The sequence below is a fragment of the Mustela nivalis genome, assembly GCF_964662115.1.
Source record: "Mustela nivalis genome assembly, chromosome: 4".
In the NCBI taxonomy this organism is placed as follows: Eukaryota; Metazoa; Chordata; class Mammalia; order Carnivora; family Mustelidae; genus Mustela; species Mustela nivalis.
The window spans coordinates 117,313,282-117,336,862 of record NC_139023.1 but is presented as its reverse complement, the minus strand read 5'-3'; the positions used below and the strand labels follow the sequence as shown (position 1 = coordinate 117,336,862).

At 40.6% G+C, this 23,581-nt stretch overlaps 3 protein-coding genes and 1 long non-coding RNA gene across 6 annotated transcripts in view; 1 reads left to right on the top strand and 3 right to left on the bottom strand.

Moving 5' to 3' along the window:
- The window catches only part of LOC309862579 (E3 ISG15--protein ligase HERC5-like), a 42,736-nt gene extending 41,416 nt beyond the window's left edge, over positions 1–1,320 (top strand). For both annotated transcript variants that reach the window (XM_082726604.1, XM_082726605.1), the window contains one exon: positions 1,046–1,320. In XM_082726604.1, the coding sequence (XP_082582730.1) occupies positions 1,046–1,251 (206 nt within the window). In that variant the 3' untranslated portion in view covers positions 1,252–1,320. The remainder of the gene's footprint in view (positions 1–1,045) is intronic.
- Positions 9–8,646, bottom strand: LOC309862595. Of its 2 annotated transcripts, XR_014310598.1 has the most exons (5): positions 8,427–8,646; positions 5,878–5,997; positions 5,657–5,752; positions 2,513–2,594; positions 9–140 (listed from the first exon to the last, which is right to left on the bottom strand). It is a non-coding gene; the product is annotated as an uncharacterized lncRNA (long non-coding RNA). The 2 variants fall into 2 exon arrangements; XR_014310599.1 differs by lacking the exon at positions 2,513–2,594.
- Positions 8,647–9,331: 685 nt separating this feature from the next.
- On the bottom strand, positions 9,332–10,029 carry PIGY (phosphatidylinositol glycan anchor biosynthesis class Y; the record flags this gene model as incomplete). The annotated part of the gene is made up of 1 exon (XM_082726622.1): positions 9,332–10,029. One exon carries the CDS (start codon positions 10,027–10,029, stop codon positions 9,814–9,816), a length of 216 nt encoding a protein of 71 aa, XP_082582748.1. The 3' UTR covers positions 9,332–9,813.
- PYURF (PIGY upstream open reading frame) lies at positions 9,332–12,126 on the bottom strand. The gene is made up of 2 exons (XM_082726620.1): positions 11,801–12,126; positions 9,332–10,266 (listed from the first exon to the last, which is right to left on the bottom strand). The coding sequence occupies exons 1-2, from the start codon at positions 12,001–12,003 to the stop codon at positions 10,125–10,127; spliced, it is 345 nt and encodes a 114-aa protein (XP_082582746.1). The 5' UTR covers positions 12,004–12,126; the 3' UTR covers positions 9,332–10,124.
- Positions 12,127–23,581: the final 11,455 nt, after the last annotated feature.

The following is a 23,581-nucleotide window of genomic DNA, read 5'->3' as shown; positions in this document are numbered from 1 at the left end:
GTAGGTATTCTATCAGGAGTGATCTAGAATCTTAGGTCTCTTTTATGGGATACCTAAACCTTGTTTATTGTAGACACCATTCACCACAAATCCTTGTGTAAGAGCCACTCCACGTCCAGTTGGATGTTCTCTCTGCCAGGCTGCGTGAACATAAAAAAATGTTAATATAGGTCATCTTTCTTGTGATTTCAGCCCTGCCTGTTGCTTTCAGATGTCCCCTCAGTTCTCCATCCAAGTTAGATATTTAGTCTGCTTTCTGTATTTGTGACTCCCATTATTCAGGCCTTATGGGATTAGCCATATTTTACAACGTCATTTCCTCCAGCCTTTTGTATCTCCCCTACCACATTTTGATCTCTGTTTCATGCTTACTTGGTTGTTTACCTGCAACTTTGCCCAATGACTTTCTCATATTCTTCCAAAATTTCCATACTTATTTTTGAGAAACACTTTTCTTGTTCTTCTTTTTGTGGATAACAGATGTTGGAAGATAATCAGGCTTCTCCAGAAGCTCAGCCTGACTTTCCAGTCTTTGCTTTATAGGAAATCATTATTTCAGCCAAACAGCTCCATCATCTCTACATTCTTGAGCTCACCTTGTGCCCTCCCACCTCCAGGCTTTCTCTGAAGCTCCTTGTCCTGCCTCGAACCCTCACCCACCTCCTTGTTGCTGCTCTAAACCTTCCCCTTCTTAAAGATCCAGCTTAATTCTGAGCTCTCCAAAGTCTCCCTGGTCATCCCAGCCTGATTCTTTCTCCCTGCTCTGAACCACACTCAGCATTTTCACTCAGGAAGCACTTAATTCCATGATGCCTCACCCTTTTGTTTTTCCCTTGCTATTTCTCTTTTTCTGCACAAGAATATAATATTTCCAACTAGACTGTAAGCTGCTTGAGGGACAGTGTGTCAGTGCCCGATGCAGGCTGAAGTGGGACTCTGCACGTGGTCCCTTCGTAAATGTTTTGAATAAGCACATGTTTTTTTTCCCTCTATAAAAGTCTTGGTCTCTGGGAAACAGATCACTCAGTTTTATTCTTCTTCTCAGTGTTTCTTACAGGAACTGACAGAATTCAAGTAAAAGGTTTAAAGAACATGAAAATAACATTTTGCTGTCCTGAAAATGTGAATGAAAAAGATCCCATAAGAGCTCAGACGTGTATTAGTGTCCTCTACCTTCCCAAATATTCTACAATGGAAAGGGTGGAAGAAGCACTTCAAGTAGCCATCAACAACAGCAGAGGATTTGGCTGACCCGGCCTCACGTTCTTTACCCCTTTGTGGAAATATTTTCAAAAATAAAATTAAGAACTCAAGAATTAATGTGAAGGTCCCACTATTCATTGTGTTCACCTGCTCTTTCAGTTCTGTGTTTTTGCTTATGAGATATTTTGATAATGTTCTAGACTAGGCTGTTAGAACAAGGTGACCCCAAAACATAGTGCATAAAAGACCGAATTTTGTTTCTCTCTCATAAGCATCTTGGCTGAGGTGGTGCTTCTCCTCCTCCCACTGCTCAAATAAAAGTCAAGTGACTTTCTCATTGAAAATGTCCGTGGAAACTGCCCATTTCTGAATTAAATCTTCTATATGGCATTTGAAACTGTTGACTTCTTTCTCTTCAGAACTGTTGTAAACTGGTAGACTGTGGCTTTCTTTTTCTTGGCTTTTTTCCCATTTCCTTTGCTTGTATTTCTTAACACTCCCCTGACCTCCAGTGCTAGTATACTCCTCTGTTCTCACTCTGCACACACTCCCATCAACTCCATGGTTTCTGTTCTATCTTCATGTGATGGTGCCCAGATCTCTCCATGACCTACAGGACCTGGTTGATTCCAGCCCCAGCCATTTTTTTGTCTGTTAGTCTGTATCTCCCTGTGTGATCCTTGGCTCATTAATCTCAGCATGTCTAAGAAAACTACTGTTTCCTGTAGTCCATGGCTCAATGGTATCACCCGGATTTCTAGGCAGAAGCCTGCAATCCTCATCCCTCCTCTTTATCCACACATTCAATAAATCAGGTCCTAACAATTCTTGTTCTTGTATCTAGATCCACACCACCCCACAGAACTCTCTGAGGCTGGAAACTGCCCCCCCCCCACCAATATCTGCAGTTCAGTAAGGTAGCCTTATGCTATAGTAAGGTTTAGTGTCCGAAGAATTTTGAAGAGAGAAAACATCAGTGGTGGGAGAAAGAGTCTGGAGTTGTGCTGCCCAATATGTGGCTATTCAGTTATATAAGGGAGCCTGGGTGGCTCAGTGGGTTAAGCATCTGACTTCATCTCAGGTCATGATTTCAGGGTCCTGGGATTGAGCCCTGAGTTGGGCACCCCACTCAGCTGGGAGTTGGCTTCTCCCTCTGGCCTTCCCCACTTGGTGTGCTCTGTCTCTCAAATCTTAAATAGAATTAAATAAAATTTAAAATTCAGTTCTCAGTCACACTACCCAGATTTCAAGGGCTCAGTGTCTCCATGTGATGGGTGGCTAATGTGTAAGTGCAAATACACACACTTACCACTGACAGGTCCCAAACCTACGAACCCCTGTAGTTTTGCATGTGCTTTTTTTCTTGGAAGAAGAGCCACAGTGTGATAAAGCTGCACAAATCAAGATGATTTGAAAATCAGGCAGTAAAGTCATAGTTCATTGTTACTAGACACCCCAGGTCCTTTCAGGCATGCCCCCTGTGCAGCTCCAGCCTGCTTTCCCACCAGTGCTCTGTATACACAGCGTACTTCACTCTAGGCATCTATAACTATCTCAAGTTCCTGAACAGGCCACAGTCTCTCCTGTGTTGTTGTTTTTTAAGATTTTTATTCATTTATTTATTTGACAGATCACAAAGTAGGCAGAGAGGCAGGCAGAGAGAGAGGGGGAAGCAGGCTCCCTGCTGAGCAGAGTCCGATGTGAGTCTCCATCCCAGGACCCTGGGATCATGACCTGAGTCGAAGGCAGAGGCTTAATCTACTGAGCCAACCAGGCACCCACTCTCCTGTGTTTTTACTCATGCATTTTCTTATTCCTGGAAACTTCTCATCCCACCCCAATGCCCCGACTCTTCTCACCTCCTCTCTTTTCAATTCTGATCCCAACTCTGGGTTCTTCTTGTTTCTTAGAATTCACTTAATTTATGGCCACCTAGTAGGTGCCACACCAATAAATACTAGTGGAATATGGCTTCCTAGCTCAGCATTTTACAAATGCTAACTTTTCCGAGTACAATCCTCATTATGGTTCCTTCCAAGGGCTTAGTTACCAGTGGTTCTTCATATGAGTTAGCCAAAAGTGCCACCTAGTGGCAGATGTGGAAGATAGCAATCACATCCAAATGGAGCCTTTCACTAAGGGAAAAAGCTTGGAGAAGGAGACAAGCCTTTCTCCCCACAGTCTCCCCACAGCTATACTCAGTAGTGAGACTCTTACTGGCTTTTGAGGGTGCTAAGTAATTTCCTATTTTCTACTTCCCTTAAAACAATCACCAAGTCTGGAAGTAGGTATCATTTTCATCTTACAGATCTAGAGTCAATTTTAGAGAACTTCTTAGCCCACTCTACAGGACTGGAAGAAAAGAGAGAGGTCATGGCAAGTCTTTTTTTTGTTGTTCTCTCAGAATGGGAAATTCTTGCTTTGAAAGCTGAGGGAAGGATCTTATTCACAAGATGGGTAGTAAAGGTGATCCTTGTCAGCGATGCTAAAGACACTAAGGAAAATAATCTTATTAAGAGGCTTTAAGTAGGGGCGCCTGGGTGGCTCCGTGGGTTAAGCCGCTGCCTTCAGCTCAGGTCATGATCTCAGGGTCCTGGGATCGAGTCCCGCATTGGGCTCTCTGCTCAGCAGGGAGCCTGCTTCCCTCTCTCTCTCTGCCTGCCTTTCCATCTACTTGTGATTTCTCTCTGTCAAATAAATAAATAAAATATTTTTTTTAAAAAAAGAGGCTTTAAGGAAGCAAGATTTCCCATCATTGTTAGTGAAAGTATAAGATAGTATTTCTTGTGGTGGGCTTACAGCTGGAGGTGGTGGGGTCAATGCCATGGCATCCGTACGTGGCATGAACTATGTTATGGGAAGCTAGTGAAGTAGAATGCCCATCATTAGACATTTAGATACTACTTTTTAAAAAATTTGGTAACAGCTTTATTGGTATATTATTCACATAGGATAGAATTCAGCTAAGTGAGGTGTGCAATTGAATGGATTTAGTATATTTGCAGAAGTGTGCAACCATTGCCACAATTTTAGAACCCCCCAAATGTTGTACCCATTAGCTGTTTAACTCCATGATGTCCTAGCCATATATGCATTCTCTAATCAACTTTCTGTTTCCACAGATTTGTCTATTATGGACATTTCATGTAAATTAGATCAAACAATATCCTATTTTTAAAAACTGGTTTCTTTCATTGAGCATGTTTTCAAAGTTCATACACGTTGTAGAATTTATCAGTACTTTATTCCATATTTATTGCTGAATAATATTTCATTATGTTTATACCACATTTTAATTATCTATTCATCAGCTGAGGGATAGTTGTGTTATTTTCCATGTTTTGGCTTTATGAATGACAATGCTACGAATATTTGTGTGAAACATTTGTATGAAATGATGCTGTATTGGTAAAATCTGTGTTTAACATTTTGAGGGACTGCCAACTGTTTTCCAAAGAAGCTGAATCATTTTTATATTCTCAGCAGCAGCATATGAGAGCTTGAGAAATATTTAAAATCTGCAGATTTCCTTTTTTTTTTTTTTGCTACTGTGTTTTTTAATTGAAATATAATTGACTTAACAGATTTGTTTTTTTTTTTTTAAGATTTTATTTATTTATTTACTTGACAGATCAGAAGTAGGCAGAGAGGCAGGCAGAGAGAGAGAGAGAGAGAGTGGGGGAAGCAGGCTCCCTGCTGAGCAGAGAGCCCGATGCGGGGCTTGATCCTAGGACCCTGGGATCATGACCTGAGCCGAAGGCAGAGGCTTTAACCCACTGAGCCACCCAGGCACCCCAACAGATCTGTTCTTAAAGAGTGCTAGTGAGGGCCGCTAGTGGGTGGCTCAGACAGTTAAGCGTCTGGTTCTTGATTTCCGCTCAGGTCATGATCTCAGGATAATGGGATTGAGCCCCACGTCAGGCTCCCGAGCTCAGTGGGGAGTCTGCTTGAGGATTTCTCTCCTTCTCCCCTTCCCCGTGCTTGCACGTGTACATCTCTCACTCTCAAATCTTTTTTTTTTTTTTTTTTTTTTTAAGATTTCATTTATTTACTTGTCAGAGAGAGAACGGGCACACGCAGGGCGAATGGCAGGCAGGAGAAGTAGCCTCCTCTCCAAGCAAGGAGCCTGATGTGGGACTTGATTCCAGGACCCTGGGATCATGACCTGAGCCAAAGGCAGATGCTTAACCAACTGAGCCACCCAGGCATCCCTCTCTCTCAAATAAGTCTTAAAAAAAAAAAAAAAAAGAGTGCTAGTGAAATACAGAAACATTACATTTAGGTAGCTCTTTTCCTTTTTGTGCTATTATTGCCTTGTGTATTATGTCTACATGTTACAATCTCAACAATACTTGGTTATAATTAATACTTTATATAATTTAATGCCTCTTCAAGGAACAGAGAAGGAGAACAAGGATGTATTTGTAGTATTATTTCTATTAACTTTGTTTACCTTTTCTGGTTCATTAGTTCCTGTGAATTCAGGTTACCATCTGATATCATTTCTTCACTCCATTCAGCTTTGCTCCCATCTACTTCCTTTGTGCTGCTAATGGCAATATAGTAGAGACCCCAAAATACAATTTATATATATTGTTTTCTACAAATTGCTCTACAGATCAGTTAAGTAGAGAAAATATACATTTGTACTGTCTTTTATAATTACATAATTACCTTTACTCTGCTGGTGGCCTGCCCCTCCTGGGAAGATGCCATAAAGCTCTCCTAGGCTAGGAATTGAGAGAGGAGAGCTCCAGGTCTTGGCGGCACCCTCCTGGAGTGAAACGCTTTGAGCTGAGAGGACAAAGAAGGATGTGGGTGATGGTTCAGATGGCACAAACTTCAATGTGCAGCATTTACTGAGTTTTAGATTTTCTTGTATGTTTCCTCATTTGGCTGTACGCCCTTGGGACAATTTCCAGAGACTCTGAATGGTTGTTTTGTTCACCATTAGGGTTGTTTGACAAAGGGCTTTCAGTGTCAAATTTCGCTTGTCCTCACAATTTTAGGAAATAAGCAGGAAGGATTTCTTTTTTTTTTTTTAAGATTTTATTTATTTATTTGACAGAGAGAGATCACAGGTAGGTAGAGAGGCTGGAGAGGGGGGGGTGCCCCCTGCTGAGCAGAGAGCCCGATGTGGGACTCGATTCCAGGACTCTGAGATCATGACCTGCGCCTAAGGCAGCAGCTTAACCCACTGAGCCACCCAGGTGCCCCAACAGGAAGGATTTCTAAACCTACAGATGAAGCTCAGAGACAAGTAACTTGCCTAAAGTTCTAAACCTTGTTAGAACCATGCTTCCAGGCTCTCAGGAAGTATGTGCCTGCTCCATGCTAAGCATTAAATTAAAAATGTTGAACAGTTTACTGTCTAGACAGGAGACAGAAAGCAGGCAATTACAGTACAAGTTCAAGTGCTAAAATAGAGATAAAATATATGGTGCTTTAGGAAACAAGAAGAAAGGCATCAGACTTGAGCAGGAATTTGAATCCAACTATTTTGATTCCTAATTTTGCTTTTCTTATAAATAGAAAGGATGAGTCTTCTTAAAATAAGGAGGTACTCTGCAGTGTGGTTAGGAAGGCAGACTGAAGCCATGGCTGCTGAAAGGATGGCATTAATGCTGAACTCCCCCAGAGTATCCTTATCAGTTTCCTCAAAAATGATAAAATGCTTAGCTTGCAAAAGTTGAAATTGACTTTTTACAGTGCTTGTTTTATCAGCAAAATCATTTAATTTACACTGACCACAGTGATATTTAGGGTAAATTAAAAAGAACAAGGGGCATCTCGCTGGCTCAGTTGGTGGAGCGTGTGACTCCTGATCTCAGGGTTGTGAGTTCGAGTCCCACACTGGGTGTATAGATAACTTAAAAAACTAAAAGCTTTAGAGGCCACCTGGGTGGGTCAGTTTGTTGAGTGTTGAGTGTCCGGACTTTTGGTTTTGGCTCAGGTCACAATCTCAGGGTGAGATGGAGCCTAATCTCATCATCGGACTCCATACTCAGCAGGTAATCTGCTTGAGATTCTCTCTGTCCCTCCCCCTGATCACCCCTTCTCTATATAAAATAAATAAATCTTAAAACAAAAAAGCAATAACTCCCTTTCAGGAAATGATAGTAACTTCTATAATTGTCCAGATTATTTGTATTTTGCCATGCATTGGTTTTTTTTAAGTATAGTTGGCACACAATGTTACATTGATTTCAGATGTACACAGTGATTGGACAACTCTACACTGTGCTAAGCTCACCACAAATCTAGCTATCATCTGTCACTTTAAATGCGATTATGGTACCATTGGCTACATTCCCTATGTACCTTTTATTTCAATGACTTTATTCTATAACTGGAAGCCTGTACTTCCCATTTCCCTTCAACTTTTTGCCCATTCCCCCTAACCTTCCCTTCTGGGCAACCATCAGTTTGTTTTCTATATTTGCATCTATTTCTTTTTGGTTTTTAGATTCCACATGTAAGTGAAATTATATGCTATTTGTCTGATGTATTTCACTCAGCTTTAATACCCTCAAGGTCAACCCATGTTGTCACAAATGTCAAGATCTCATTTTTTTTTTTTTTTTACATAGGCGTAATATACCACTGTATATATGATGCTGGACAGGCTGAGGCCCCAAGGCCTCGGGTCCCTCCCCAAGAGGGTTTTTGGCTTTGTACAGGGAAGAATCCAAGAGCAAGCCATTTACAGAAAGGGGAAAAGATTAAGTATACAAGAAAGGAGCTACTTCATAGACAAAGTAGCTGTCTTCCCCAGGAGAGGAAGAGGATTCTCCCTTGCCTCTAGTGGTTTTTACAAATTATTTTAGGATTTTATTTGTGAGAGGGAGAGAGCAGGGGGAGGGGCAGAGGGAAAGGGAGAGGGAGACAAAGCATCCTCAAGCAGACTCCCTACTGAGCAAGAAGCCCAAGGCAGGACTCAGTGGCCAGCTCCTGAGATCATGACCTGAGCTGAAATCAAGAGCAGGCTGCTCAACTGACTGAGCCACCTAGGCCCCCCTTTATATTTTCCTTAAATTAGGTAATCATATGGGGAGGGGCTTACACTTTAACTTTGGGTTTCCCATTCACATTAGGCAATTAGTTTTTCCATTGTTTTAGGATTGTGGGATTACCCACAGGGAACAATTTTAAGAATGTCCAGCCTGTCACTTTCCCTGCTGAGTTTTAGGGTATGGGTCAACCTAAAACCAAAATGGCTTTACCTTTGATCAACTTGTCTCCCAAGCCCTCTTCCCTCCAGCCTTATATGCCACATCTTCTCCATCCATTGATCCATTGAACTTAGATTGCTTCTGTATCTTGGTATTGTAAATAATGCTGCAATAAACATAGGGGTGCATGTATTTTTTAAGATTAGTATTTGTTTTCTTTGGGTAAATGGTACTTGAATTACTGGATAATTTAGTATTTCTGATTTTTTGAGGAACCTCTATACTGTCCCACAGTGGCTGCACCAATCTACATCCCCATCAACAGTGCACAAGGGTTCCTTTTTCTATACATCCTTGCCAACACTATTTCTCATTTATTTTAGCCATTCTGACAGGTATTACATGGTATCTCGTTATGGTTTTGATTTTCATTTCCTTGATGATTAGTGATGCTAAACATCTTTTCATGTGTCTTGTTGGCTACCTGTAGGTCTTCTTTGGAAAAATGTCTGTTCAGGTCCTGTTTTTTTGGTGTTGAGTATCAGAGTGATTTTAAAAACATGATTTGTACTATAGAATACACTGAAACAATGCACTGCCAAACAGGTTTCCTAAGGCAGGAAAAGTTCAACTGAAATGTGATTTAAAACACAGCTCTTAGCTCAATAGGACACAAAAGCTCTTTACAAGTCTTCCATCCCTACCTCTATCCTCAAATATATATATTTTCCTGGGAAAGTATTCGATGTGAGGTATTAAGTGCCTGTTTAAACATTGCCTACATTTTAAACTTTAGAATATTTTTTACATTTCCCCTCTTTTGAAACCACACATTGTGACCAAACAAAAACAACACACTTTTTTTTTTTTAATGGAATAGTGTCATCTCATTTTATTATTACTAATGTAAGGATTTGATGCCAAAGAAATGAAGGTAATTTTACAAACTCAGAATGTTCCCAAGTACACAAAATTTCCATTTTATTATAGTCTTCTAGCATACTAGCTCAAATACATTTCTTTACAACTGCTCCAATACAATTCCTCTGGAATAATTTCAGTCATCCTTAACATGTGACTCTGCCAAATACTTTGAATCTAAAATAAATATATAAAATTTTAATTATTTTTAGATGAATGGGGTAAGAAAGTCATCAGGTGATGGTTAGGACTGTTAATTTCCAAAAAACTGTGTTGAAGTGTTTCTTCTGGTACAGTAGTTATACATTAGAATTTTCAAAAAACAAGGGCAGAACAAAAATATAAAAGAAACTCCTGCAGCCTAAGCCTCCCATAGTCCTAAACCTCTGAGAGAAGCAAGGCAAAGCACCTTTCCTGCAATTTAAGTGGGTTTCCAGTATTTCCATGTAGCTGAGCTTTCAGAGATAGACACTCACGACGTATCATTAATATATGTATCATCTTGGCTCTGGCTGTATTAATTATGCCTGAAGAGTTTAATACCCATCCAAGTCCAAAGGTGGAAAAACACATAAACAGGTATGGTAATGGGCAGGAGCAGACTGTAAAAGCACAGGCTGGTTGTGCTAGTGCAGCCCTGTGGGAAGTTTTCTTCCACGGAGGCTGAGTAGAATAGTCCCGCTAGAGAGATCAATGGTATAAGGACAGTCAACGTAGGAAGAGACAGAAACATTCTCCTCTCCCACTTACTACCTGCCACTCTGACTTTTAAAAAAGGTAAGTGGTATTAAGAAAGTTTAGCTGTGTTCCTTTTTAAAAAATTATGATCTAGTGCTGCTCCATTTCTTCTTGCTTCTTACTTTGATGTGTCATCCTAGCTGCCTGTGGTATCATATTAGGGATCCCATCAATAATTGGATAGGCTATTCCCAACTCTTCATTAATCAGTTCGTTCGTTGATGCTTCGTATCTGAGGGGAGAAAAGGAAAACAAAATGAACTGTGAAAATGCTTGGAAGAGCTTAGTGTTCAATAAGCACCACCATTTATCTTATTCTTGACAGACTGTTAATTACAAAAAGCAGAATTAAACTGCTTCTAATTCTAAAAGCAGTATCACCCAATTGAAACATTTCTCTTAGAAAATGAATCTATAATTGTTCCCATTTTACTCAGTTTCTCTCTTATTTTTTCTTTTCTACTTTATTCTCAAGCTATACTTTAGTATGTATTTTTAAAATCCAGTCAGAAAAAAATCTCCCCTTTTCATCCAAATATTCCTTTCTTAATCTGGGCAACCTCAAAACCATCCCAGTTAATTTACTACAGAAACAGCCAATGGAGAAAAACAACTTCTTCGCTTTAGAATACGTGTTTAATAGAGCAACACTGAGCCATTAGAAGGAAACCACTGAAAAACTGAGATACAAAAAATAAAATTTGAGGAAGATGAGACAGAAATGAGGCAACTTTAGAAAACAACAGACCTGCAGTGAGCTAATTACACAATTAACTGAGAGGCAGATCAAATGATCATTTCAAGGTGTAAGAAAACTGAGTGAGTGTATTCATTACAGAAAATAATCTAAGAGAAATGCAAAAATACTGAAAATAAAAAATGACTAGCAATCCACCACCCAAAAATAACCACGGATAGATACCATGTTGTCAGCCTTCAGTTTTAGTAGCCTGGAACTGTAGAGCATTTTTAAAAAATTTAAATTCAATTAATTAACGTTATTACGTATTATCAGTTTCAGAGGTAGAGTTCAGTGATTCATCACTTGCAGGTAATACCCAGGGCTCATTACATCATGTGCCCTTCTTAACGCCCATCACCCAGTTACCCCATCCCCCGCTCAGGTCCCCGAGCAACTCTTGGCTTCCTATGATTATGTCTCCCTCTCTCATTTTCTCTTGTTTCATGTTCCCCTCCCAGAGCTGTTTTCCCCGGCTCTTGGTTCAGAAGCCTTTACAAAACCCAGCTAGTCCAAAACTAAGGGCCAAAAGGGGCAGCACCCAGAACGTAAACGTTTAAGGTCGTCAGGCATCAGCTGTCCATTTTCACACATCCTCGGACCAACAGTTCATAAACCCGGCGGTACAACCGAACCGCTGCGGGGCCTTCTAAAAAAAACTCCTAGCTCTAGTCCCGCCCCCAGACCGGCGGACTGGGTCGCCCTGGGGTGGTGCCCGGGAATCGGCATTGAATAAAAAGTTCCCTGGGGAATCCACGGCGCGGCCCGTGGTGAACCTGTAAACGCCCCGACCCATCCCTGCGGGTGGGCGGCTTGATGCGGGAGGCCCGGGGCTCGGCTCCCCTCCGGTCTCCTCCCGCCCTTCCCGCCGCAGTAGGAGCTGCGTGGCGGCTGGTCCGCCCGGAGCCGGAAAATGGCAGCGGCAAACACCCGGCCCGACCGAAGGGCTGCCGCGCGGCCCGCCCCCGCCCGCCCCCGCCCGGCCCCCGGAGGGCGCGTGCGCAAACCCGCAGCCGGCCAATCTCACCTGAGCGGCTTCTTGGAGAGCGGGCACACCAGGAACTCGAGCAGCGCCGGGTCGAAGGCGCGGGGCGGGTCCCCGGACCTCTCGCTCTTGTCCGCGGACCGCCGTGCCCCCGACGCGTGAAGGCACCTACGGGCGACCGCGAACGGCGGCACGCGTGGACCCCGCAGCGCTGAGGCGAGCCAGCCGCACGCTCCGCTCAGCATGGTCCGGTAGGCCGCCGTCGCCACACTGCACCGCACGGCGCCCTCCGCCAGCCCGGGCCCCTTCAGCCCGAGCCCGCGCCGCCAGCCCCACCGCCGGCCAGCCCCCGCCCCCGGTGCTGCGCAAACGTAGTCCCCGGGCCGGCAGGAGCTAGCGCTTTGGTTCCGGGGGGTGCTCCTGACCGACTGCTTTTCCTGCGGCACCACTCGCTAGTTATGGGCGTGGCCTGCAGCCGGAGGACTCTAGCGACTGTGCCACCGCATTTACGAATTGCAAACAAAACCGATGCTTAAATTGGGGTATTTTGAGCTTACTCCAGGGCTTCTCGCAGGGGTGCCAGGAAGCCAGTGGCCGGACCTCAAAGTCACAATGATAACCCTGCACCTACGTGGTTATCTCCAAAAGGAGGTTTCAACCACATTGTCACACTGGGTATGTTAAAAGCATTGATTTGTCCTACGTAAATCTTTACCAAAGCTCCTGTAACCTCGTTTGTCTCCCCGCTTTTCTTATTAAATTAAAACTTTAGAACCTGGAAAGAATACCACAGGCCTCTTAATCTCCACGATGTCCAGATTCTTACCCTGTGGGACTTACTGTGACTTGAATCGCATAATAAAGCTCAACCAGTTCATAAATGACCTTGCAGACAGCAAGTTCTCTAAGTAACTGTGTAATCGAGCAGGTGTCCATTAGTTGAATGGGAAATCCATTTAAAGGATTTTTCGCCCCAAGTTTGCCTCTGGCGTTCTGAGGAAGTGATCGCGGGTTTGATCTTTGTTACAGTGTGGTAGATGTGGGCTCTGGCGCCTGTTTTACTAGCTATGCGACTCCAGCGAATGACTTAACTACTGTTCCTTTACCCGTGTAATAAGATAATGGCATTTACCTCGTGAAATCTCCTCCTTGTGGGGATTAAAACGGGATCATGCATGCAAAGAACATTTAGAAAAATGCTTGGGACAAATTAATGCTCAGTTAATGTTCTCTATTGTTATTTTTATTTCCTCTGTTCTTTACAGTCTGGTAGCAGATTCTTTGTTAGTCATCAATTTTTTCCCCCTTTGTTTTGCTGAATATGGACTTGAACCTTTTTGGTTTCCTTGGACTTTATGGTTTTTACAGTTTGGACTCTTGGGAGATAGGGCCGTGGGAGTGAGGGACACAGACATACAGATACAAGATGATATTTGCAGATATTTCATCCACTCAGTAATCTGAAAATAAATTGAGAAATTTTTATAGTTTACTCTATGTTTAAAAGTCCACTACATTATTTGATGCTCTTTGTTCACTAATGTTCAGAAGATTTCAGCATCAGGCAGTTTTCAGGGATGTAGCCTCAAGATGAACTATTGTAAAGTTCCTATGTTTACTTTCACATTATTTCCTATGAAGGCAGTAGGAGGAATTAATTTTTCAGTTGTAGTTAGTTGATACTTTGGGCCCTACAGAAGGAGTTGATTATAAGAGATAAATTCTAACTATGTTTCAGCGAGCAATAGGGGAGAAGAGTTTGACTTCTGCCAGCACTGAGTGGACCCAGACCAGGTTGGGCAGGCCTAGTGTCTTAGCCTTTGGGGGGTAGAGGCAGACACCTATGCTTGAGACCAGTTTCATTAGCCTTAATTTGGCTAGCCTGGCTGACAGATCCCTATCACCTGGGTTTTCTAAACAGTTATAAATAAATTAGTTCCAGGTTGCCTCTACCTAGAAGGTTCAAAGCAGGTCAATTTACTTTCACTTATGTTAGTATTGGGGAGAAACGGAGAGTAACAGCAAAGCATTGAAAACATCTTCAAATTTATAAAACCGAAGATCAATAACCAATAGTTAGGAACATCTGAGTGTGTGATATATTAGTCCAAATCATGTAAATATTAAGTTACAAAATGTCGTTAAGTAGTCCTTAGTAATGAAGGAATATAACTCATTTCTACGGTATGCTAAGCTGAATGTAGATGACAGAAATGAACTGTAACATCATTAGTCCTTTTTTGCTATTGGCATGACCATGAGCTCCATCGCAGAGCCCTGTGCACATTATAATCATGTGATGGGCTCAGGTACAGCTGTGTGATGTTGGAGAAGGTACTTAAACTCTCTGCCCCAATCTTGTCATCTGTAAGATATCACAATAATAGTACCTACCTTACAAAAGTTGTTGAAAGGATTAAATAAAATAATACAAGGGAAGCAGTTAGCACAGGGGGCTGGCATAAATAAAATAATACAAGGGAAGCAGTTAGCATAGGGGGCTGGCATAGATTACATGTTGAAAAATGCTAGCAGCTGCAAAATGACTTATTGTGGTGAAGTTGGTGAAAATTCTGGTTAGAAAATAGGGGCACTTGGGTGGCTCAGTGGGTTAAAGCCTCTGCCTTCAGCTCAGGTCATGATCCCAGGGTTCTGGGATCGAGCCCTGTATCGGGCTCTCTGCTCAGTGGGGAGCCTGCTTCCCCCCTACCCCTCCCTGCCTCTCTGCCTACTTGTGATCTCTGTCTGTCAAATAAATAAATAAGATCTACTAAAAAATTTAAAAAAAAAAAAAGAAAGTGAACTCACAGTGTACCAGTGAGCCTTAATTTTAACCAACATGGAATTTTTATGGTGTGCATAATACTAACACAATGTGCATAATACTAATACAATGCTTTTTAGCTATCATACACATTAGAGTTAGAGATCCTGGGGCAGATTAGAGGCTAGAATATATATTTTAATGAAGTCCCATAAATACCAAATTAGGGACCTTGAAATTTGGGTATCTCTGATTCAGAAAAAGAAGTTAAAATTAATTTTCCACTAGATGGCATTATTCAGTATTTGAACTAATGCTCCTGCTTGTACTTTTCTTTCCGCAATTACAAATATTTATTTTGCCAGTGGTTGCCTTTATTTGATGACATCTATTTTAGGAACAAAAATCACAATAATTTTATTAACACATTACAATTATAATGAGTTCATTGAAATAAAGGGTCTAATAAGTAAATGAAAAAAATATGAAATTCATAAAGAAGAAAATGCAGTTGGTTAACAAACACACAAAATAACAATAGTAAAGTAATGCAAGTTTCAAACATCAAAGAAATTTCCATTTTTCACTTATAAAAATAGAAAATATTTTAAAAATGTAATTAAAATAAGATTTTATTTATTTATTTGAGAGAAAAAGCACAAGCAGGGGGTAGAGGCAGTGTTGGGGGTGGGGAGAAGCAGACTTCTTGCTGGATCCCAGGACTCTAAGATATGACCCAAACAGAAGGCAGACACTTGACCAACTCAACCACTCAGGTGCCCCAAAATAATTTATCAAAGGTCCACTATGTGGCAGGTACTGTCTGAATTAGCTGCAATTCTCTGGTTCTCCAGAGACAGATATATATATATACACACACACACACACATACACGCATGTACATATATATATGTGAATATCTGGGTTGAGTCTCAACCCATTCATATATATATACATATATATGAATATAATGAGGATCAGCACATATGGGTATGGAGGCTGAGAAGTCCCACTATTTACCATCCCACTGGTGTTCTGTGGGATGGGACAAATGTGTAATGACATGTATCCACCATTATGGTATCATACAGAATAGTTTCACTGCCCTAGAAATCCCCTGTGCTTTACTTGCTCATCCCTTCCTCTCACCTAACCCTTGGAAACCACAGAAATTTTTACTTTGCCCTAGTTTTGCCTTTTCCTGAATGTCATATAGTTGGAATCATACAGTATGTAACCTTCTCGGATTGGCTTCTTTAACTTAGCCATATGCATTTAAGGTTTCTCTGTATCTTTTCATGATTTGATAGCTCATTTCTTTTTACTGTTGAATAATATTTTATTTTCTGGATATACCATAATTTATTTATCCATTTACCTATTGAGTGACATATTGGTTGCTTCCAAGTTTTGGCAACTATGAAAAAAGCTGCTACAAACATTCATACGCAGGTTTTTATGTGGCCATACATTTTTAATTCATTTGGGTAAATACCAAGGAATGTGATCGCAGATCATATGGTAAGAGTGTATTTAGTTTTATAAGAAACTGTCGAACTGTCTTCCAAAGTGACTGTACCATTTTGTGTTTCCAACAGTGATGAATAATTCCTGTTGCTCTACATCCTTGCCGACATTTGGTATTGTCTGCCTCTTGGATTTTCACCATTCTAGTAGGCGCTATCATTATCTCCTTATTTTAACTTGCAAGTTCCTAATGGTGTATGAAGTTGAGCATTTTTTCGTATGTTTATTTGCTATCTGTATATTATCTTTGGTGAGGTGTCAGTTCAGATCTTTTGCACATTTTTAAAGTTGGATTATTCATTTTCTTACTGTTGAGCTTTAAGACTCTGAACATTTTGAATAACTGTCCTTTATCAGATATGTCTTTTGAAAGTTTTCCCAGTTTGTGGCTTATCTTTTCATTCTCTTTATATGTTTTTATTATACCAGAGTAAATCGAAGTTCAGGATGCTGAGACAGAATAAATCAGAAATATTTTTTCCCTGAGGCTCCTTTATTTTTACCCAAGATAATCTCAAGTAACCAACATCTATTTCCTCCACATTCTTTAAGCTTCTGATTGCAAGGTTTCTCTTCTTTGCTGTTGAACTCTTTTAAAAATGGGAGACAGATTTTTTTTTTTAAGATTTTATTTATTTATTTGAAAGACGGAGATCACAAGTAGGCAGAGAGGCAGGCAGAGAGAGAGAGAGAGGGAGGCAGGCTTCCTGCGGAGCAGGGAGCCCGATGCGGGGCTCGATCCCAGGACCCTGAGATCATGACCCGAGCCAAAGGCAGCAGCCTAAACCACTGAGCCACCCAGGCGCCCCTGGGAGACAGATTTTTTACCCCATGTAACTCTAATATACAAGAGGCAAACAAAAAAGAGGTGCATTCACAGCCAAGCACTGTGGTCCTAATTGAGCCACTATTTCTCTCCCTGCAGTAACTGCAAAGACAATTGACAGTGAGAACATTCATTGACAGCTTGACCTTTCTCATTTGATGCATTAAAAGTCAAGTCTCCTCCAATCTCGTACGGCAATATAACAAAGTAGAAAGATGTGAGTATTTCTCATATCATACTGTAAGATATAAAAATGGTAGAACGTTCCATTCTCTGTTTCGTCCCGTTGTTATAATTAACACAAACCATCTTGTGGGAATGGAGTGACCTACTTCGATGTACCTTGCTTTGTGTATGATCGTTTAACAAGTTAGATATTCATAGACACAGACAAACGGCCAAGAACTCCCAACCCCACTTCCGCTGGATTATGCAAAGGTTCTTGGCACTACGGCTTACAAGGCCCTCAAAAAACTAACCTCTGCCTCTCTAGCATCTTCTCACTATGCCACTTCCCATCTTGTATTCAGCCGTTCAGAATTATTTGCTGTCCCACTAATACTCTAGGCTGTTTTATAGCTCCGTGTTCTTTGCTCATGCTGTGACACCCGCCCCAAATATCCTTTTCTCCGTTTGTGCATCTAAAGCACTTACTCACTGTTAAGACCAAGTTTCAACAATTCCTCTTATGAAGATTCTTGTAACTCCCTCCTTTTCCCTGTACCCGTATTAGCCAATTCATCCATCATGTACAATGGTATAACACACACACACACACACCCCCCTATACTAATCTGTAAGATCCTTTAGGTCACATACCATGTTTGTTTTATTTCTTTATCCCAGCATCTAGCACAGTGACTGGCACATAGGAGGGTTTTTTTTTTTTTTTTAAAGATTTTATTTATTTACTTGAGAGAAAGAGAGAAGGAGAGAGCACAAGCAGAGGGAAAGGGAGGAGCAGATTCCCGGCTGAGCCAAGACCTCAATGCAGGGCTCGATCCCAGAACCCCAGGATCATGACCTGAGCTGAAGGCAGATGCTTAACCAACTGAGCCACCCAGGCACCCCCAGAGTAGGGTGGGTTTTTTTTAAGATTTTATTTATTTATTTGAGAGAGAGATCACAAGCAGACAGAGGCAGGCAGAGAGAAAGGGGAAGCAGGCGTCCCATGGAGCAGAGAGCCCGATGCAGGGCTCGATCCCAGTACCCCGAGATTATGACCTGAGTGAAAGGCAGAGGCTTTACCCAATAAGCCACGCAGGCACCCCCCCTATAAAATAAATATAATAGGTCAGCGTAGTTTTCAAATGTTTAGTTGTTCCTCTCGTCAACAGAAAAAAATTATTGTGCAGTTATACAACATGCCAGGAACATACCAGTGAAAAGATTAGCTCAACATACTTTTATTTTTCAATTTAGAGAAATTTTAACATTAACTCTCTTCCAGCCTGGTTATAATTTTGAACAGCATAAGTTACAGTGGAGGGGTGCCTGGATGGCTCAGTTGTGTTAGCATTTTGGCTCAGGTCATGATCCTCAATCCCAGGATGGAGCCAGCCTTGGGCTCCCTGCTCAGTGGGGAGTCTGCTTCTCCCTCCGCCTCTCGAACGCTCATTCATTTTCTCTCTCACTCTCTCTCAAATTAATAAATGAAATCTTGAAAAAAAATAGAGTAGAGGTACTAGAAGGAGTACTATATTAGATCTGTCTTCTAATTTTTTTTTGTTTGAGGTTATCTATTTTTACAATTTACATAAAAGTTACAAAGAATTCTTATATACTTACATTGCAATTTCCTAAATTAACAACTCTCCAGCTTGCTTTTAAAAAGGTGTTTGAGAGTAACTTGCAGACATGAGGCTTAACCACTTAAAAACAAAACAGAAAGCATTTTCTTATACTACCATGGTACAGTGATCAAAATCAGGAAGTTAATGTTGATACAATGTTCTTATAAAATCTACAGATTAAAATTTCATCAGTTGTCCCATTAGTATACTTTTTTTTTAAATTTATTTTTTATTTATTTTCAGCATAACAGTATTCATTATTTTTGCACCACACCCAGTGCTTCATGCAATCCGTGCCCTCTATAATACCCACCACCTGGCACCCCAACCTCCCATTCCCACCTTTTCAAAACCCTCAGATTGTTTTTCAGAATCCATAGTCTCTCATGGTTCACCTCCCCTTCCAATTTCCCCCAACTCCCTTCTCCTCTCTAACTCCCCCTGTCCTCCATGCTATTTGTTATGCTCCACAAATAAGTGAAACCATATGATAATTGACTCTCTCTGTTTGACTTATTTCACTCAGCATAATCTCTTCCAGTCCTATGTTGCTACAAAAGTTGGGTATTCGTCCTTTCTGATGGAGGCATAATACTCCATAGTGTATATGGACCACATCTTCCTTATCCATTCGTCCGTTGAGGGGCATCTTGGTTCTTTCCACAGTTTGGCGACCATGGCCATTGCTGCTATGAACATTGGGGTACAGATGGCCCTTCTTTTCACGACATCTGTATCTTTGGGGTAAGCTGTGATCACCAAGACAGCAGGATACTGGCATAAAAACAGACACATAGACCAGTGGAACAGAGTAGAGAGCCCAGATATGGACCCTCAACTCTATGGGCAAATAATCTTCGACAAAACGGGAAAAAATATACAGTGGAAAAAAGACTGTCTCTTCAATAAATGGTGCTGGGAAAACTGGACAGCTATATGTAGAAGAATGAAACTCGACCATTCTCTTATACCGTACACAAAGATAAACCCAAAATGGATAAAAGACCTCAACGTGAGACAGGAATCCATCAGAATCCTAGAGGAGAACATAGGCAGTAATCTCTTTGATATCAGCCACAGCAACTTCTTTCAAGATATGTCTCCAAAGGCAAAGGTAACAAAAGCCAAAATGAACTTTTGGAACTTCATCAAAATCAAAAGCTTCTGCACAGCAAAGGAAACAGTCAAGAAAACAAAGAGGCAACCCACGGAATGGGAGAAGATATTTGCAAATGACAGTACAGACGAAAGGTTGATATCCAGGATCTATAAAGAACTCCTCAAACTCAACACACACAAACCAGACAATCATATCAAAAAATGGGCAGAAGATATGAACAGACACTTCTCCCATGAAGACATACAAATGGCTATCAGACACTTGAAAAAATGTTCTTCGTCACTAGCCATCAGGGAGATTCAAATTAAAACCACATTGAGATAGCACCTTACACCAGTTAGAATGGCCAAAATTAACAAGACAAGAAACAACATGTGTTGGAGAGGATGTGGATAAAGGGGAACCCTCTTACACTGTTGGTGGGAATGCAAGTTGGTGCAGCCTCTTTGGAGAGCAGTGTGGAGATTCCTCAAGAAATTAAAAATAGAACTTCCCTATGACCCTGCCATTAGAGTACTTTTATAGCAAAAGAAAAAAAAAATAGCTCTGGTCCAGGATACAATCCACTATCAAACATTGTATTTAGTTTCTGTGTCTTATTTTTCTCTTATAACATGAAATAGTTAAAAAAAGGAAAAGAAAGTTTGTTGCTGGGGTTTTTGTTTGATTGGTTGGTTTTGGTCTTTCATGATCTTGATATCTTGAAGCATATAGGCCAGTTACTTCTCAGCAAGTCCATGCCTTGACTTGGATTGTGTGATATTTCTTCACAATTAGATTCAGATTATGCATTTTTGCCAGGAATACCAAAGATTGGTGCTGTGTCCTTTTCAGTTCTTCATACTAAGAAGCATTACTCCTGATGCTAATTCTCCACATTTTATCAAGGTGGTTCCTGCAAATTGTTTCTGCTGTAAATTACTGTTTTTCTCTATGTAATTAAATATTATATGGGAATTACATAAATATCTTATGGAGATGCGGTTATATTTACAGCTAAGCAAAACAGAGCAAGTTTCCTAAGCGATCTAATGAGAAAGTGTTTAGCTCTGTATTTGACCTTCCTAGAGATTATTTATAAAAATTAGAAGACTGGCAGCACCTGGGTGGCTCAGTTTGTTGAGTGATAGACTCTGGATTTCAGCTCAGGTGGTGATCTTGGAATTGAGCCCTGCCTCGGGCTCTGCCTTCAGTGCAGAGTCTGCTGAAGGCTCTCTCTCCCTCTGCCCCTTCCCCTGCTCTCTCTCTCCCTCTCCCTCTGCCCCTTCCCCTGCTCTCGCACTCTCTCTTCCTCTTAAAAGCAAAAATAAGTAAAATCTTTTAAAAATATTAGAAGACTGTTTAAAATGGAAATCTTCTGATATTTTAGAAGGTTTAGCCTCAAAATTATTTCCTAAAACAGGGTGTGTCTCTGTATTCTGTTGAACTGAATTTTAAAACCTTAAGTAAATGGAAGTTTTGCATTCAGCAGCTCCTGGGGAATTACACTTGAAGAGGAATAGCAGTAGAACTCTTGTTTCTATGATGTCTATGCATTTGGCTCCTCCAAAACCCTCTGACAAGAAGATAATGTCCTATGTTATTAGTCATACTTTCTAATAAAAACACCAGGCTTATGTTGGTGTTGATGAATCCTGAATTCTGGTCTGTTTGTTAACCCACATATTCTTAAAAAGAGAACGATGGGGGTGCCTGGGTAGCTCAGTGGGTTAAAGCCTCTGCTTTCGGCTCAGGTCGTGATCCCAGGGTCCTGGGATCAAACCCCGCATCGGGCTCTCTGCTTAGCAGGGAGCCTGCTTCTTTCTCTCTCTCTGCCTGCCTCTCTGCCTACTTGTGATCTCTGTCTGTCAAATAAATAAATAAAATCTTAAAAAAAAGAGAGAGAGAGAGAGAGAGAGCTATGTTGAAATTGTGATTTGATGCATGTTTACTTGTTTTCTGGAGTTATATATCTAGCACAATAATAGAGGAATCGTGGAATTCTTTTAGATCCCTAATTGTTTTTTTTTTTTTTTGCTTTAATGAGGTATGATTTTTGCAAATAAAAATTGAATATATTTAAGGTATATAATGTGATGTTTTGATATACATATACATTGTGAAACAATTACTACTATCAAGCTAATTAAAGTATCCATCACATTTTTTGTGTGTGTATAGCGAGAATACTTAAGATGTACTCTCTTACCAAATTTCAAGTATACAATACAGTATTGTTAACTATAGTCACCATGCTTATACTAGATCTACAAAACTTACTCATCTTGCATAACTGAAACTTTGTACACTTTGATCAACATCTCTCCATTTCTCCTACCCCACTCCCCATCCTAGCCCTGACAACCACCGCTTGACTCTCTGTTTCCATGAATTATATGGTTTTAGATTCCACATGAGATCATGCAGTATTTGGTTTTCTGTGTCCAGCTTATTTCACTTAGCGTAATGTCTTCCTTGTTCATTCATGTCACAAATGATGGGATTTCCTTAATTTTTTAAAGACCAAATAATATTTCATTTTATATACATATATATACACACGATACATATACACATATGTATCGTATGTATGTATATAGCTCACATTCTCTTTATTTATTCACCTCTTGATGGACACTTAGATTGATTCCATATCTTGGCTATTCTGAATTATGCTACAGTGAACATGGGAGTGCCGATATTTCTTTGAGATCCTGCTTTCATTTCCTTTGGATACATACCTAGAAGTGGGATTCCTGGATCCTATGGTAGTTCTAGTTCTATTTTTTTGAGGGACTTCCATACTGTTTTCCAAAATGGATGTACCAGTTCACATTCCCACAAAAGGTATATGAGGGTTCCCTTTTTTGCTTATCCTCACCTATGCTTATTATCTTTTAGCCTTAATACCCATTTCAACATATGTTAGGTGCTATCTCTTGGTTTTGATTTGCATTTCCTTGGTAATTAGTGATGTTGAGGATTTTTTCATAAACCTTTTGGCCATTTGTATGCCTTCTTTTTTTATTTTTATTTTTATTTTTTTTAAGAATTTATTTATTTGACAGACCGAGATCACAAGTAGGCAAAGAGGCAGGCAGAGAGAGAGGGGAGGAAGCAGGTTCCCTGCCTAGCAGAGAGCCTGATGTGGGGCTGTATCCCAGGACTCTGGGATCATGACCTGAGCCGAAGACAGAGGCTTTAACCCACTGAGCCACCCAGGTGCCTGTATGCCTTCTTTAGAGTACTGTCTATTCAAGTACTTTTCCCATTTAAAAATTGGATTATTTGCTTTCTTGCTTTGAGTTCTTTGAGTTCCTTCTATATTTTGGATATTAAACCTTTATCAGATGTATAGTTTGCAAGTGTTTTCTCTCATTTCATAGGGTTTTTTAACTTGCTGATTGTTTTCTTTGCTGTGAGAAACTTTTTAGTTTGATGCAATCTCTCTATTTACTTTTGTTTTTGTTGCCAATGCCTTTGGGGTCATATTAAAAACATCATTTCCCAGACCAAGTCAAGAAATATTTTCCCTCTTTTCTTCTAGTTGTCTTACAGTTTCAGGTAAACATTGAAGTCTTTAATCCATCTTGAGCCAATTTTTGTATTATGTTGTGAGAGAGGCTCCAATTTCATTCTTCTGCATGTGAATACCCAGTTTTCTCAATACTATTTTTGGAAGAGACTACCTTTCCCCTTTGAGCTTTCTTGAGATCTTTATGGAATATCAATTGACCATAAATGTGTAGATTATTCTGGGCCCCCTATTCTGTTTCATTATCCTTTATGTCTGTCTTTATACTGGTACCATACT